Genomic DNA, 16,204 nt, shown 5'->3' with positions numbered 1-16,204 from the left:
AGAAAAGTCTTGTAGTAAGTAAAGTCTAGGGTATAAGAATAGATGTCCTGGATGAGTGAGCATAGGCTGGCTTTCATCTGCAAAGTAAGGTAAAAGGTGGACAGTTGACTTTTATCCCTCTGAAGTCTTAAGAATGATCAGTAAAAGGAGCTAAAATGTTGCCAGGACCCAGATTTTATGTTAAATTTCTTTCATCTGGCTGATTTTATATTCAGACTTGGTATGAATGTTATTTAACTTATTACTCATCAATTTTGGTTTCTTTCATAAAATTACATTTACTCTTAGTACATAAAATAGATACATCCCTTTTCTGATTATATATATATATATACACACACACATATATATACACATATGTATATATATACACATATGCATATGTGTATATATATGTATATATGTGTATATATATAATCAATTTTTTTTTTTTTTTAAGCAAGAGACTTGAGACAATTAAAGGGAAATTTTTGATGAAGGTAGGGTTTCTCCCAAAGCAGCAGACATTTTCTTCTTCCACTAGTGTTTGGTGGGAGATCTGCATGTAGTTTGGTATATAAATAAGAACAGTGTGCTCCCTGAAGAACAGGGAAGACTTCAAGGGGAGTGTAGTTAGAATGGCAGAAAAATGCGAGATGGGTTGTCATTGGAATTACAGCACTTCTGTGTAGTCTTGAGATTTTTGTGAGATCGAAGGTGCTATCCCCAAAGGGACTTTTCAGCCCTAATTATAATTACGTAGATAACCTTCAAAGCATTGGACGTGTAGTAGACTTTCAGTAAAGACTTGCTGATTGATCGCCACCTTTCCAAAGAAGAGAAAGACATCCCTGCATGACTTCTTTCATTATTTGAAACCGAGGGTGAGGAGAAGTTTATTAAAACTCTCATAATTCAGATGGAAAATTTCACAATAAGTCTACAATATAATTTATTTCGGCTAGCCTTAGTTTCTGCTCTGACCGGTATTTAGAGAATTGGCCATTTTTCTTATTGTTATCTTTGAAAGATTTTATTATTTTACGTAAGAGATTTATGTGGTTTGTACTTTTTGCCATTATAAGAACAAGTGAACCTTATTATTCATCCTGACCTCCTCCTCCTCGGCTCTTTTGCCCGCTTGTCCATGTTCATATTTATCTGGAATTATTTGCTTTCCTAGGGCACTAAAACTGTTACTGTTGTCTCCTTTTATAGGGTTCTCTAATTGCCAACATGATCCTAGGAATTATCATTTTGAAGAAAAGGTAACCAATACACTTTTGTATTTTATGTCTAGGAAGGCTATCCTGAGCCCCATCCATCAGCTGGATTCCTTTTCTTGTAGTGATGATAAGTTTGCTCTTGATAATTCCTTGTTTCTCAGCTCTCTCTGTGACAGTGACATGCATCTTGAGGCCGTGGACCGGGTAAGGGGCCCCACCTGTCGCTGTGGAGCAGCATTTTCTCTGGGTAGAACTCTTGTCATCATTGAGTCTTTAGTACCACAGTAACCTACATAACCAATTGATTTAGAACTTCACTCCTGTGTAGTGTCTACTAGCTACATGAGACCGTTTACATTTAAATTTAATTAAATAAATACTTGTATCTTGGTCCCAGTAGTCACATTTTACCTGCCTATAGCCCACGTGGCCGGTGGTGACCCTGTTGGAGAACCCAGATATGGAACATTTTCAGCTTCATGGAAGTGCTGGGACAGTGGTGTCATAGAAGGTGTTTATGAGTATAGCATGATCATCCATGTTGGAAAGAAAATTCCTAACAAAGGCCCAAATGGCCAAGAAGATAGAATGAAAAGTTTCAGGATTGTTCTATGTGGTTGTCGCCAGTGGCTTTCTCTGGGATATGGTTGGGAATACCAGAAGGCCCTGAGATGCTTTCTCAAAGTGTTTGCCTTCCACTTATGTCCTGAGCCTTACCCCATGCCCCCAAGGAGGTGGGGCACTGGGGAGAGTCAGCACATTCAGTCTGGAACACTTCTCAGGGAAAGTTCACCCTCACTGTTAAGATCACAACCGTACAAGCTTATGCCAACTTTTCTGTCCTAGACCCCAGTATTAGAATTCTGTGTGGGAATCTAGAGTTTTTAAGAAATAAGGGCTGTGTCACGAGAAAGATCGTTGTCCTGTCTTGATAGGCTCCTTATCACGAACCCTTTATCTTCTGAGGCTTCTGTATTCCCCCAGATAGGTATGATTGTAACTGATTTCTAGCTTCTCTCCAGGTGAGCATTCATATATCCTGGTCAGGTTCGTTACATCGAAGTGACTGCCACGCTTCTTGATAATGTGTAGAATTCACGTTGGGACAGACCTGCAGTCCTTTCAGCCTTTGATTTTGCTCATAACAGGGATACCAAAGGACATGTTATAAAAGGAATGTATTCTCTGGACAGTGCTCCGAAATGTCCTGGGCCTTTCTCAAACATCTCCGTTTCCCTTAAGAACTTATTTTGGGTCTGTCATCTTGAATCTATCCAAGTAAGCCTTTTTGACGCTCCTTGGTGTGTGCTCCCCAAAAAGCAGGAATTTCCCTAAGGTAGCTATCTACTACCATGACTTAGTAAGTTAGTATCTCCTCTTGTTTAACCTGAGTAGGGCCTCTTAGGTTCACAGTGTTTTCCTCTTTCTAGGCTTTGAAGACCAAGTCCATACTCATTAATTTTCATGAATTTTCAGGCCACAATTCCAAACCTCTCCCGATCTTGATCTTTCCAGACCGAAGAGTTCCCTTACTTTTGTATCTGCCTCCTCTAGCACCTGTTTCCTCACCCTGCCCTCTCCTCTGGCGTGGTGCTGTTGGCCCCTTGAGCTGCTGCTCAGCCGGTCCTTTTGGCCTTTTATGAGGTGATATGACCAGAAGTGTACAAAGTATTTGACTGGAAAACCTCTGATGGTTCCTCCTGTAAGTTTAATTTCCTTTCATTCTTGCCTGAGTCCTTTTGCTTTATCAGTAAGAGCCCAAGAGGGATGTTAACGATGTTGTTCCAGTTAATAGGAAATGCCACTGTTCTTACTGCCAGTAGTCCTATTAGTGTCATAGTCCTCCCTTTATCCAACTGTGCCAGCATTTAAAAACATAGGAGCGCCTGGGTGGCTTAGTCGGTTGGGTGTCTGACTCTTGATTTTGGCTCAGATCGTGAGCCCAGGCTTGTGGGATCAAGCCCTGAGTCTGGCTCCACATTTAGCTGCTTAAGATCCTCTCCCTCCGACCTCCCCCACTTGGACACATGCTCTCTCTCTAAAATAAAAAAAATAAAAATAAAAGCAACAGTCGAGTCATTCAGACATGATTTACAAAATCCTTTCCTGAAAATGGACAAGTTGAATGATTTTTTTTTTTTTTTGAGCACTGAATCCTGCTACTTGGCCGTGATACTCTGTTCTTCCTCTTGTCACTTAGGTCTGGGCCCCCTGACACTCAGGTCCCTTGACACTCAGGTCTGGGCCCCCTGAAGACAGGAGAAACAGGTGGCAGTTAAGATCTCAGTCGGGCTTTCATTTGGACTCTTGAGCAGAATGGAATGTCATGTCTGGTCTGTGTCATTTTTGGTTCTTGTTTTCTGATGAAACGATAGATCATATAGATGAAACGATAGATGAAACGGTAGACCGATAGATCGGTCCACCGACCGATGGAAACTCTTTTAAGCAGCACTAAGATTGGGTGTTGTTTAGACACCAGCCAGCATCCTGATTCTTTCTCACATGGCCTTACGTGGGAAGTCTGCTAGAAAGTGATCCCCTCAGCCATGTTTTGGTGATTTTTACTCTTAGGCTCCATCGGACTGTGAACATAGTGTGGAAATTCAGATCTGTGCTTTTTTCCTAAGGTGTTCTGGTTCTTGTTTTTGCAGATACAGCATATTCAAATATACCTCCATTGCCCTGGTGTCTGTGGGGATATTTATTTGCACTTTCATGTCAGCAAAGCAGGTGGTAAGAATCACTTCACAGATTATTTATATTCACTCCTTGCCGTGGGGGCACAGGTACCTATTATTGACGCAATAAACTTAAATGCTTATGCAATAGAAGGATTCGGGTCTCTGCAAGAAAAGAGTGGAGGTGACTGGGTAACACAGATATTTCCTTTGTACCCAAGCACCTTGCATGTAGTTCTAGACTCTATACCGAGTATTTTTCTTATTTCCTAGACCTCCCAGTCCAGCTCCAGCGAGAATGACGGATTCCAGGCATTTCTAAGGTGGTTACTAGGCAAGTACAGTAATTACAATGAAGCTAATTGCCTCTGCAGTTCTGTTGGCTGAACTTTCTCCTAAGGGACAGGTTTCTTGGCAAGAAGCTTTGGCTCCACAGACGATGCCACAGAGGAGAGAGGCACCCGGGGTCGTCATCTGTCTCTGAACTTTGGTGTTCGGAACATGAAAGAAAGACAATGTCCGTGTTCAGGGTAGCGTGTTCTACAACATGGATCCATATTTCCACGGCTGCCACTGGAATAGTTTCTGGTTGCCTGTCACACTCACTGGGAGCACTGCTTCGAGTGTCCATTACTTCATGAGCTGTCTGCTGAGCAGGAGCTTCTACATACGAAGGGCACGTTCGAGCAGTTGGCTCTTGAAATTTCCAAGGGGCTCATTTCTGAATCTTAGATTCATTTTCTTCATAAGTTAGCTTCTCCCTAATGAGTGTTCCCAAACCTGACTGATCAGCAGAGTCTCCTAGGGAATCTTGAAAAATACAAGTATCTCTTTGTGGAAGTCACGAGACAACCCCTGCAGAGCTCTGGCCTCACACTGGATGACACGGAGGTGAAACTCTTTCCTGCTTAGCCAGGTAGCAGCAGTACCAGATTGAGACCAAGTGGAAGAGAAGTAGCAATGAAAGGACTCTGTTCTCCCTGCTTCTTGGCTTTGAGACTTCATCCTTTTAGGTTGTTGTTCTTAGCATAGAAAGATCTTTATGAGCTGTTGGAAAAACACTTTATCCAACAAGAAAAAGTTGCAAAGGATACGAACACACAATTCATGGGGAAAACATTAGTGTCTGATCATTGTATGTTCGGCCTCAGTAGTCTTGGCATCAAAGAAATGCAAATTGAAACCAAAATGCAGTCCCTTTTTATTTTCGCTCTATCAAATTGGATAATCATTTATTATCCTCATTGCTGCTGAGGGTGAAGTAAGACAACCATTTTTGTGTAATCTGTTTACGGTAGAAATTATCACAGCCTTTCTGGAAAAAATGGCTGTGTTGAGTTTTTAAAATAGCTACAACTTTTGAGTCAGTAATTCCATTTTGGAAAGTTTGTCCTAAGGAAATAATCAACATTTTGTTTAAAGATTTATGTAGAAAGATGGACATTGATTTTGGTAAAATAACTGGAAGTAACCTAATGAGGCTCATGTTATAATAATACATTTAACTATGGTTTCTATGTGATAGAATAATATGGAGCCATTAATTCATACCTTTGAAAAAATTTTAATAAACGACTTGAAGGAAAATCCAAGAAAAAGATCATGAAGAAAGCAAGATATAAAATTGTATATTCACTCTGATCCTGTTTTCTGCATAAAATAAATAAATAAATGTATGTAGGGAGATAGAGCAAGCTATTAAGGAGTGGGTAGTAATATTGTAGTTAATTTTTATTTCTTTTAAAAATTTTGTGCATGTTCTACAACTAGTTTGTAATATATGTAGAACTTTAAACAATGTTCTTTAGGAAAACGTCTGGAAATGAGCAAATCTAATTCTTATAACCCAATTTTTGTTTTTTAGGTATAGGGGCACTGACTTTTGCTCTTCTGATGTCAGCAAGGATGGGTATTTTCCAGGAGACCCTATACAAACAATTTGGGAAGCACTCTAAGGAGGCTTTGTTTTATAATGTAAGCAATTTTTTGAACCTGGGGAAGACAAAAAGTACTGAGTCGTCATATGTCATTTCAAATGAAATACACGTTTTTCTGATGTCGTTGAAGGATCAAGTACTTTCAATAGGCTACTAATGGTGTATTCTGAGCCACAGTTCTCTATAGGAGACGATTGTGCTCAGTCGGTGTGAACCTCGTGTGTCTGCTAGCCAGGAGCGACCCCCGGGGATGAAGAACCTTCACGAACCCCCAGGTCCCTGTAGGTGAAGTCAAATTAAAAGCAATATGGAAACTTGGAACAGGAAAACGAGTCCCAAAACAACATGCCAGGGAGGATGTCTGCAGCCAGGCAGGCATTTGGCGGTGGGGGGGTGGGAGGTGCGGAGTCCCTCCCAGTGGCTGTCTTCCCTTGATGGAGAGTTTCATTAGCAAATTCTGTGTGCTTCCACTTTTTTGTTGTAAAACTGCTGAGCGAGAGCCACCTCCTCTAACTATCCTCTTCCTCCAGCGTCTCTCCTGTGGAGATAACATCCAAAGCACAGCCCCTCACCGTCCTGGCTGGTAGGGACCCCTTCAGGGTCCGTATTCAGAGATTCCTTCACCGCCAGCTTTCTGTACTAAAGTTGCAGACCATCAATTTGAGATATTTAATGGGAGCTGGAGTATGTGTCTGGGAATTTAAAAAATAAGGAACAATCGGTCCGGGTCACACCTTTGTTTTAGAACAGTACTCGGCACAGAGTAACTGCCTGTAATGTTAGCTCTGATTCCTTATTGTGGCGGGTTATTGTCAGGCTCGTTCATTCATCTGTGCCGACCTGTTGTGTCTTCTTCAACCCCTTTTTATTCTTGTCTTCATTTTATTTTCCCTGACCTCATATTGTCCTCAAATCTCTTTTTCCCTCGAGTTTCCTAAACTCCCCGTAATTTGCCTTTGCTTTATAACTTTTAAATCCTTGTATTTGCTCAGCCATTTTCAAAAGTAGCAAAATACAGCAAATCCTGTGGGCAAGATGACTGGGAGTTAATTTCCCTTTTGTTGAGGGAAGGATGCCGGCTCCATTTTTTTGTTTAGTGCGTGATGATCAACTGATTCTGTTCCATAAGGGCAAGCGCTGTAGTTTGGGGTTGACAGCACGCCATTCAGGGTCACGTGGGCGGAAGCACTGGATACAAATATTTAATTTAGCGAGTCTAAATTCCTTTTCTTGACACTGCTTGTCAAACACCTTGTAAAACTTAGTCACTGTAAAGCCGCTCTAAATGTTCTGTGATGTGTTTGCATTTCAATTTACATGACGTCTTCCTTCCCACAGCACGCCCTTCCCCTCCCGGGTTTCATCTTCCTGGCTTCTGACATTTATGACCATGTGGTTCTGTTCAATAAGTCTGGTGAGTGTGGGCATCTCCGGGAGAATTACCTGACAGTTTCTGGGATCAGCTCTCAGTTTTCCTATTGACTTGACCACCGCTTCTTTTCACGGTCTTATCCAAATCCCTGCCCTGTTCGAAACCCTCCCTGTTCCGCCTTCCGGGAATATAGTGCTGTTAATGAGCAGTTGCGGCAGCAAAAGCTTTTACGGGTGCTTCTCAGTTATTTGCCAACGAAGTTAGAGAACTGCCCTCAGATTTTCTAAGTGTCTTCATCCTCACCACAGAACGCTTTGGAATTTGTGTGTTTGCATTTGCATGTGGCACGTTTGGTGTTTTGAGGATGCAAAGACATAGCAATAACACACTGCAGGGGTGGGACCACGAGAAGCCGGGCAGCAGTCCAGCTCTGTGTTCCCGCACATCTTTTTTTCGGCTGGCGAAGGCGGACCTGCTCACAGACCCAGTCCTAGCCTAGCCACCTAGGAGCAAGGGGAAGCAAAAACCACAAGGGGGCTTTTTTCCAAGGTACAGGGTAGGTAGGCAGCAGGAATAAGCACAATTAGTTCAAATGTCTGCAGGGTAAGTTAGCTCTTCCTTGTTAAAGTGGCGAGTTAATAAACTAGCTATAAATTGCCAACTGACTTGAAAGAAATTACTTATCTGACATGAATATCTACTAAAAGACATGGCGTTATACAGACAAATGAACACACAGGAACAGATACACGTTTGTAGAATTAAGGCTTTACGTGGCTCGTACCTAAAATGGTGAGGACATTTTGTAGAATGGCAGTGTGTGCTCTGTAAAACTTGTTTGCCCTCTGAAGTCTGAACATGCATATTGTGAGGTTGTGACTGTGACTGCTTTCTGTTTGAGTTTGCTGTGTTTGCCTGTCCCATTTGCCCACAAAAAAAATGTGTAATGAAGGTAGTGTGTTAAAGTTTCTAAGGCTCTGAATTACTCCATTTCTGATTTTGGGGTTTTTTTTTTGGAGATGTCATTGACATATAGCCATTTTTGTCACAATGATTTTTAAGGTCCCTTGAGAGTCCCCACACAGCAAAGGGCTATTAAAATAAACATCAGATTCCTTGGGATTTATTTGATTTCGTTCCTAGAGCGCTCTTCTAAAAGTCACAGGGATGGGTATTTATATAAAATCTCTTTTAGAATCTGTCTTCAGCTCATACCTGCGTTAAATATATGCTTCTTTCTCTTGCTTGCTTTGAGGTTGTCTCAGATGAACCTGTTATCCTTGAATTTGCTAAGAGAACTAAAAATCCACCTTAATATTTTAAGTCCTACTGATTCTTTTCCCAGCAAATCGATACAGTGGATCTCTGAAGTTATTAAACAGTAATAATACTTGTTAACTTTCTTTTCATTTCAGTACATGCTAAGTGTTTCAAAGACAGTAGAATGCCAGATTATGGGGATTTCCCACTAGTCCAGACATACAGTTATAGCGAATTATCTTTACATACATGGCTTTTTATTTTTTTGCAGAAGAAAAGTAATGTTCATTTACTAACCAGGTTTCAATATCACTGTTCGAATTTCCCAAGTTATTCTGTATAATTCAGACCCCACAAACAATTGAGCAATTTCAAAAAAGTGATGAAGGGGCACCTGGGTGGCTCACTTGGTTAAGCCTCTGATTCCTGATTGAAGCTCAGGTCATGATCTCACGGTTCGTGAGTTCAAGTCCCACATCGGGCTCCATGCTGACAGTGCGGAGCCTGCTTGGGATTTTCTCTCTGCCCCGCCTCCCTTGCTGTGTCTCTCAAAATGAATAAATAAAAACTGAAATATCTTAAGCTACAAGATTGGAAACTTAAAAATCTCTTTGATCGTGATTATTTTGTTTCCTCCCAAATATTTACTGTGCAAGCCTTGATTATATAAAACTAATATGAGAACATATTTAAGAGAAGAAGAGTTACCATTCCATTGCCTGACACGTCAGCTAATTTCATTTTCCCAGTTTCCTTCCAGATATTGTTTATGTATATTCTTGCATAGTTGTCATCCTAGCATGGATATAGTTTTATACTTGCTTTTTCACTTTCCTTCTTTATATGACTGCATATAATCTTCATGATTTTTTTAATTTTAATTTTTTAATGCCTTATTTAAAGTTCCTTTGCCATACATAGCCATTGCTCTAAGATTGGCCATTTAGATTGATTCAGTGTTTTATCATAAATAGTACTGTCAATGGAGAACTATTTTTCATCTTTTGAATTAGTGAGGATTAATTCCTAAGAATGCATATAAATACTTTATTGCCCCTTAAGAATTATGAAATTGATTTTTTTTTTACAAAAATGCACCAATTGCTGCTGCCAGCCGAGGCTGCTGGTTCCACTGCCACCATTCCAGATTAGGATTTCATCTTTTTTTTTTTTTTTTTTTTGATGTTTATTTTTTATTGAGAGACAGAGAGACACAGAGTGTGAGCAGGGGAGGGGCAGAGAGAGAGGGAGACACAGAATCCGAAGCAGGCTCCAGGCTCCGAGCTGTCAGCACTAGAGCCCGATGCAGGGCTCGAACTCACAAACCATGAGATCATGACTTGAGCCAAAGTCGGTTGCCCAACCGACTAAGCCACCCAGGCGCCCCTCATCATTTTTTTTTTAATGGTTATTTATTTTGAGAGAGAGAGCAAGCACGCACATGCAAGCGAGCACAGGCAGAGAGGGAGAGAGAGAATCCCAAGTAGGCTCCACACTCAGCGCAGAGCCTGACGCAGGTCTCCATCCCACGACCCTGAGATCGTGACCTGAGCTGAAATTAAGAGTCGGACACTTTAACCCACTGAGACACCCAGGCACCCAGGATTTTACAAATTTTTAATCGCTGTTTTAATAAGTATAAAATGGTAGAGGCTTTTTTAATTTAGAATTCTCTCATCACTAGTAGGATTGAATATATTTTCAGATGGCATTTAGTTACTAGTTGTCTTTATTCTTTTTTTTTTTTTCATTTTTAAAAATATTTATTTATTTTTGAGAGACAGAGACAGAATGCGAATGGGTTGGGGGCAGAGAGAGAGGGAGACACAGAATCCGAAGCAGGCTCCAGGCTACGAGCTGTCAGCACAGAGCCCGACGCGGGGCTTGAACTCACAAAGCTGGGAGATCATGACCTGAGCCGAAGTCAGACGCTCAACCGACTGAGCCAGCCAGGAGCCCCTAGTTGTCTTTATTCTTGTGTTAATTGTCAGCTGAGACCATGTCATTTTTCACTGCTCTGTACTTGAGTCTTTCTTTGTAAAGTGGGGTCCTATTCAGGTGAATGGTAGAGAGCTTATTTTACAATTAAAATTAATGATAACTTAATGCTTAAGATTCTCTCTCCCCCTTCCCCTCTTGTTCACTCGCATGCTCGCTTGCTCTCAAGTAAAAAATAAATTATAATTTAAGAAACCATTGTAACGACTCTTGAGACTGGTGTAGCCTGGAATCAGGGCAAGTGAAATGGTGTACGATCCAAATCTCTTTGCTAGGGGAGTAACGTTGCTGTCTCTATTATGTTCAGTCTGTATCACTTTGTCCAAAAAGATGAAGACTTACGCTGTCCTAAATGTGTGACTGTATCCCCTTTTAATCTTTGCAGAATTGTATCAAGTCCCCTTCATTGGTGTGACAGTGCCCATCATGTGGTTCTACCTCCTCATGAATGTCATCACTCAGTATCCTTTGCACCCCTCTGCCATACCCTCCTCTTAGGTCAAAGTAACACAGAGAAGGTTTGTATTCCTAATGGTGTGGTGACCTGAGTTTCGCGTCTGCCTTGATCTGTACTGCAGGAGACAGAGATTCCCATCCAGCCTGGGTTTTTGGGAAAGGCCAGAGAGTTGGTAGTGCTGCAGGAGGTCAGCAGGTCACTGGGCACATAAAGGAGTTGCTGTGGGTGGCGTGGAGAAATCCGTGGATAATTCAGTATTGGTATGTGACAAGAATGCTCTGTGGTTTCTCCTGGAGTTTTTCAGCAGCCTCGGACATTTCACCAGCTGCCACAGAATTCTGCCCGAAATTTCAAACTAATTAGAGCCTCATTTTGTAAATGGCTCTCTTGAACGACCTTAAGTACACTATAAAAACCTTTAAGTCTTTGGAACAATGAAACAGATGGAGCTCGATCTCATTCCTCCGATGTCACCTCGGAGATTTGCCCGCAGAGTTCCTTTTGGGACGAGTGGGTCGACGGGCTGAGGACCAGGTCCTATGAAGTAGGTTTGCTGACCTTTCCTGAAAGTGTTACCTCCTGTCACTACGGGGGAGGGGACCCTCACTGTAAGCAGTGGGAAGAATTCAGAACAAGAATTCAGGCCTTCGGGCAGTTTCAAGCTAGGGTCCACCAACGAATGGCAGGACATTCATTCTGCAGGATATTCTACCAGGGAGGAGACTCAGAGCAGCCATCACCCATCCCCGCGTTTTCTGGTTCTTAGAATATGAACATTTAAACCATGCCAGAAGGTTCTCCCCGGGGTTCTCTTGGCAGTCTACCGAAAGCCACCTTAACCCACCACTCCAGGTACGTGTGCATCCGGGGTGTCTTTATCCTCACCACAGAATGCGCCTCCCTTACCGTCACCCTTGTCGTGACTCTGCGCAAGTTTGTCAGCCTCATCTTTTCCATCTTGTACTTCCAGAACCCTTTCACTCTGTGGCACTGGCTGGGTACCTTGTTTGTCTTCGTTGGGACCCTAATGTACACAGAGGTGTGGAACAACCTAGGGACCACAAAAAGCCAGCTTCAGAAGGAGGACAAGAAGAACTGAGGCCAGCCTGGAACAGAGAGACCGGTGTCCAAATGGGCCAGGGTCTGGTGAAGGTCTGGCCACCGTTTCGCTTTTGTTAATGCTGAAGTATTGAACCAGCCATGTACCAGAGAATCCTCAGAACGAGGGACGCCTCAGATTTCTTACCGCTGTAGACACCAACGTTTGTGGACTCTGAATGGAAACCCCGCAACCCTGAAATAGAAATAAGAACAGTCGTCCACTATTGAACAGCCAGTTGGGTTGTCACTTGTTTACCAGAATATTTAGTACTGTTACTTGTTTATTGAATTCTGAGTCCTCAGAGCTTCTAGTTTTATATCCGTGGTCTCGGGCAAGATTATCTCTTGTTGCTATTCTGATGGTTCTCTGCCATATAGTCATTATCATCCTGTGGCCTCGTCCCTTTTTTTTTTTTTTTTTTGTCCCCTTTCCCCCCCCCCCCTCCCCCCCCCCCCCAACCCCAGCAGCACTTTCAGCCAGTCAGACGCTCCAGGGATCATCATCAGGAACAACTGAGTGGCCAGGTGAACGGAGACACCAAGGACGTTGGCCTGGGAAGGAAACAGTCGTCCTGTGAGCTGAGCCCTGGTAACGCTGGAGCAGGACTGATGGGAATCCTTTCCCACAGCTTTTTTTTTTTTTCCCCCTATGCAAAAGTCTTCTATTTTCTGTGCTTGAAACAAACCTGCAGCATATCTCTATGGCACAAAGTTAATAAGAAAGAAAGGTCGTGTATGAATTGGGAGAGACGTTCTCCCTCAGTCTTCTACATGAACCCCGTTAGCTCAGAGATGCGATGGTGACGCCACGATGGCGGGGAGAAGCTGGCCCTCGTCGGCACCGAGAGAGCCACAGCTAAATGTTCGAAAGGCTTCTTCACCAGAGAGATGCAGCCCTGCCGGTCAGTCTGATAAGAGTCCTGGTCCGTCAGGCTAAGGAGTAGACTGATACATGGTGGGCGTGGGTTGTGGTGTATAAGTCAGGTCAAATCACAACTAAAATGAAAAGTTTTTTGGTTTTTTTTTCCTATGAGGTATCTTAATGTTCTTGATGGGTAATTTGCGCGGGCTTGGGAGGTCGTGTGTTTTACTCCGTGTAGAAACCTGCCCCCCCTTTGGCTGATCACGTCGGAGGTGTAGTTTTCCTCCCTGGGAAACTTTGGAGAAAGAGGAACAATGTGAATGTAGAGTGTAGGGGTGTGTGCGCACTCGTGTAGCTTGTGTGATAATATTGGAGGAGAGAAGAGCGTGAAAATGTGTTCTTTTATTTTCTTGTTCTTCACTCAGCCCCAGACCTTCATTAACCTCCCACAAGCACATGCTTTTCTTTTTTGCACACAAAGGCCTTTCATGTTTTTCTGGACGCAGATTGTGGTCTTAAATTGCGACGTGGCTCTCCGGGTCCCCGTGCCTCACTCCGTGGTGTGTCGTGTTTCCTTCTCTTTCTGCAGCTTTTGTCTGAGGGGGTCTGAGATAAGTGTTCTAGAACCTTTGGGTCGCTCTGGGGAAGTAACGTAAGTTGCCTCGCTCGTTCCATAACGTGGATATTGTTTCTCCATCTAAGTCATAGGGTTTTCAGACTGATTTGTTGTTCTGGACATGGACAACTTTCTAGTGCTGGTAGTGATTTATTCTAAAAGATGGTGAATTTGGTATGAACCCATTTATAGAACCAAAAGGCATTTTCTTTGAAATACGTAGAGCTCCTCAGACTGATGGTGCTATGAATAGCATCTGTTAAATATCCTCTTAAAAACAAAAATAAAAGCTACTTTTGTAAAAAAAAAAAAAAAAAAAAATCACTTAATAGAAGAACCTGCCCCTGGGGGCTGTCGGATTGCAATGTGTCTGGAGTCTTAACAGGCTAGAACCTTACCTTAGTGTCCTTTTTATGTCGATGAAAATTTGTAGTAATCGAAATGTATTGGTGTCCCCAGAGAGCATTTAACTGAGTCTATTAGCTTTTAGATTCTGGTTTTAGGGAGTATATGTTCCTCTCAGATGAATACCTCTGCTGGTTTTATTAACCAGAGGTTATATGTGGACAGATTAGTGCACTCACACAATAAAATAGAACACATAACAGAATGTCTCAAATGCCCCGTGAGTTGATTTTTCTGTCTAGTGGCCGGAATGTAAGAAATAGATGTCTAATGGACACTAGTTAATACTTTCATTAGAAACTTATTTTTGGGAGGGGGGGGGACCATTTATTTCCATTAGATAACTGGCTTTTCATTCCAGGTTGAAATTAATTTCAACTTGTATTAAAGGGGCAAATAAACCATTTTGTAGAAAACCGGACCCATGTAACCAGAAGAGAATTGTCTATTAAATGCTTCTCTTCTTTCTCTGGGTCAAGACTATGTAACTTTGTACCCCATAGATAGTTTGTTTACAAAAGAGATTTGGTGTTTAAGAGCAAAGATCAAATAGGATGACACTAGCGAGAAAGTATCGTGTGCGTGCGTGTACCCGTTTTAACGCCTTGACTGGTATCGTAAAGTAACAGGAGAAAATGGTAGATATTTGAATTATATTAATATAGTGTCTCCGTAGCCTTTACCACAATTCTGTTGTCACATTATAAATGCTGTCTTTTTCACTTTTCATTAATTTATTTTTGATCCTGTATTTTCCTTTTCATCCAACAAAAGCAATCATTAATGCTTGATAGAAACTTGCAAGTTTTAAAGTACTAGGACATATCTCGTCTTTCCCCCTTCTTCCTGCGCAGTTACCCTAAATGAAATGCTACAGTACTGTATTCTTCTGGGAAGATTAATGGACATTTTTTAAAGGTTCTAATATCTTGGGGTCATTTCTTGAGCACCTTTGCTCCCCTCTGCCCTATTTTTTTCCCTCTCCTCAGCACCACCTCCAGTTTCTTCACTGCAGCTTGTGTTCACGTGTGTAGTTTTCTCCTGAGCAACACCTATAATCTTGTATGTTTAGGCCTCTATTCTTTGGGGCCTCTCAGACGTTTTTGTGGGTTTTTACAAGGTATTTGTGTAGCACGTATTTAGCAGCATTGATACTTGGAGTGTGAGAATATCTGGCCCCTATGTGAGTATATGTATAGCTAAGTATGAACATAAGGGTTAATGTAAAAATGTTTATATATTTTGTTACCTCAAGCTGGGGCTGAGAATCTTAACTACCATTCCCTTCTATGTTTGGAAAATAATTTTGCTTGCTCTTTTCACCCACCTTGAGCTGACTTTATTGAACAGTGCCAAACGCCTATGAGGGTGTGGGCAGGGGGGTGGAAAACCTCAGGAATTATTCAAAGCCCATGAGTTAGCTGTGGGCCTGCTCATGGGTGGACCAGTTGGCATGTTAGCGTGAAGGGGAGGAAGAAATTTTCCTCTGTCCAAGGTTCTTCCTGCTGGACTCGAAAATAAATTTACATGAGACAGATTAAAAGGAGAAAAAAAAAATCAGTTTTATTTTGTGCACACAGTACCCATAATGAAACTGACACCCAAACGAAAGACTAAAGCAGGCACTTAAAAAATACATACATTTTAGACAGTAAATCTGTCAGGAATTGATAGGAAAAGAAAATGAATGGGAGCATTAGTAAGGTTTCGGGCTGCAGTTGTAGATTAGTAAAAATGTAAGCAAGTTTATTTCTGCAGATTTGTTTTTTATTAACGTTTATTATTTTTGAGAGAGAGTGACAGAGTGGGAGCAGAGAGAGAGGGAGACACAGAATCCGAGGCAGGCTCCAGGCTCTGAGCCGTCAGCACAGAGCTCGATGCGAGGCTTAAACCCATAAACCACAAGATCATGACCTGAGCCAAAGTCAGATGCTCAGCCAGCAGCCACCCAGGCACCCCTCTTGGTTTGTCGTTTGGGGCACCTGTGTGGCTCAGTTGGTTAAGCATTCGACTCTTGATTTCAGCTCAGGTCATGGCCTCACAGTTCATGAGTTTGAGCCCTGCATCGGGCTCCGTGCTGACAGTGTGGAGTCTCCTTGGGATTCTCTTACCCCTCTCTCTTTCAGAGTAAATAAACTTTAAAATAAAGATGTAATTTTAGTTCTTAGAGCAGGGAGGGTACCTTTCATGTGAGAGATTTATTTTCTTTCAAAAGGGCAGAGGAGGGTCTGAGTGTCCTTGCACTGGCTATTTACCACATAGCTTCAATTCAAAATGATCAGTATGCCATTGTGGGACATTAAGGGGGGG

The 16,204-nt window shown here is 42.1% G+C and overlaps 1 protein-coding gene across 1 annotated transcript in view; it reads left to right on the top strand.

The window, feature by feature from the left end:
• The window catches only part of SLC35B4 (solute carrier family 35 member B4), a 35,972-nt gene extending 23,545 nt beyond the window's left edge, over positions 1-12,427 (top strand). The window contains exons 4-10 of the mRNA XM_049643030.1: positions 1,198-1,247; positions 3,860-3,941; positions 4,160-4,220; positions 5,751-5,860; positions 7,162-7,237; positions 10,839-10,914; positions 11,763-12,427. Coding sequence (XP_049498987.1) covers positions 1,198-1,247; positions 3,860-3,941; positions 4,160-4,220; positions 5,751-5,860; positions 7,162-7,237; positions 10,839-10,914; positions 11,763-12,009 — 702 coding nt within the window. The 3' untranslated portion in view covers positions 12,010-12,427. The remainder of the gene's footprint in view (positions 1-1,197; positions 1,248-3,859; positions 3,942-4,159; positions 4,221-5,750; positions 5,861-7,161; positions 7,238-10,838; positions 10,915-11,762) is intronic.
• Positions 12,428-16,204: the final 3,777 nt, after the last annotated feature.

The sequence above is a fragment of the Panthera uncia genome, chromosome A2, assembly GCF_023721935.1.
Source record: "Panthera uncia isolate 11264 chromosome A2, Puncia_PCG_1.0, whole genome shotgun sequence".
Taxonomy (NCBI): domain Eukaryota; kingdom Metazoa; phylum Chordata; class Mammalia; order Carnivora; family Felidae; genus Panthera; species Panthera uncia.
Note: the sequence above shows the minus strand (reverse complement) of the source record. Positions and strands in the feature narration are given on the sequence as shown.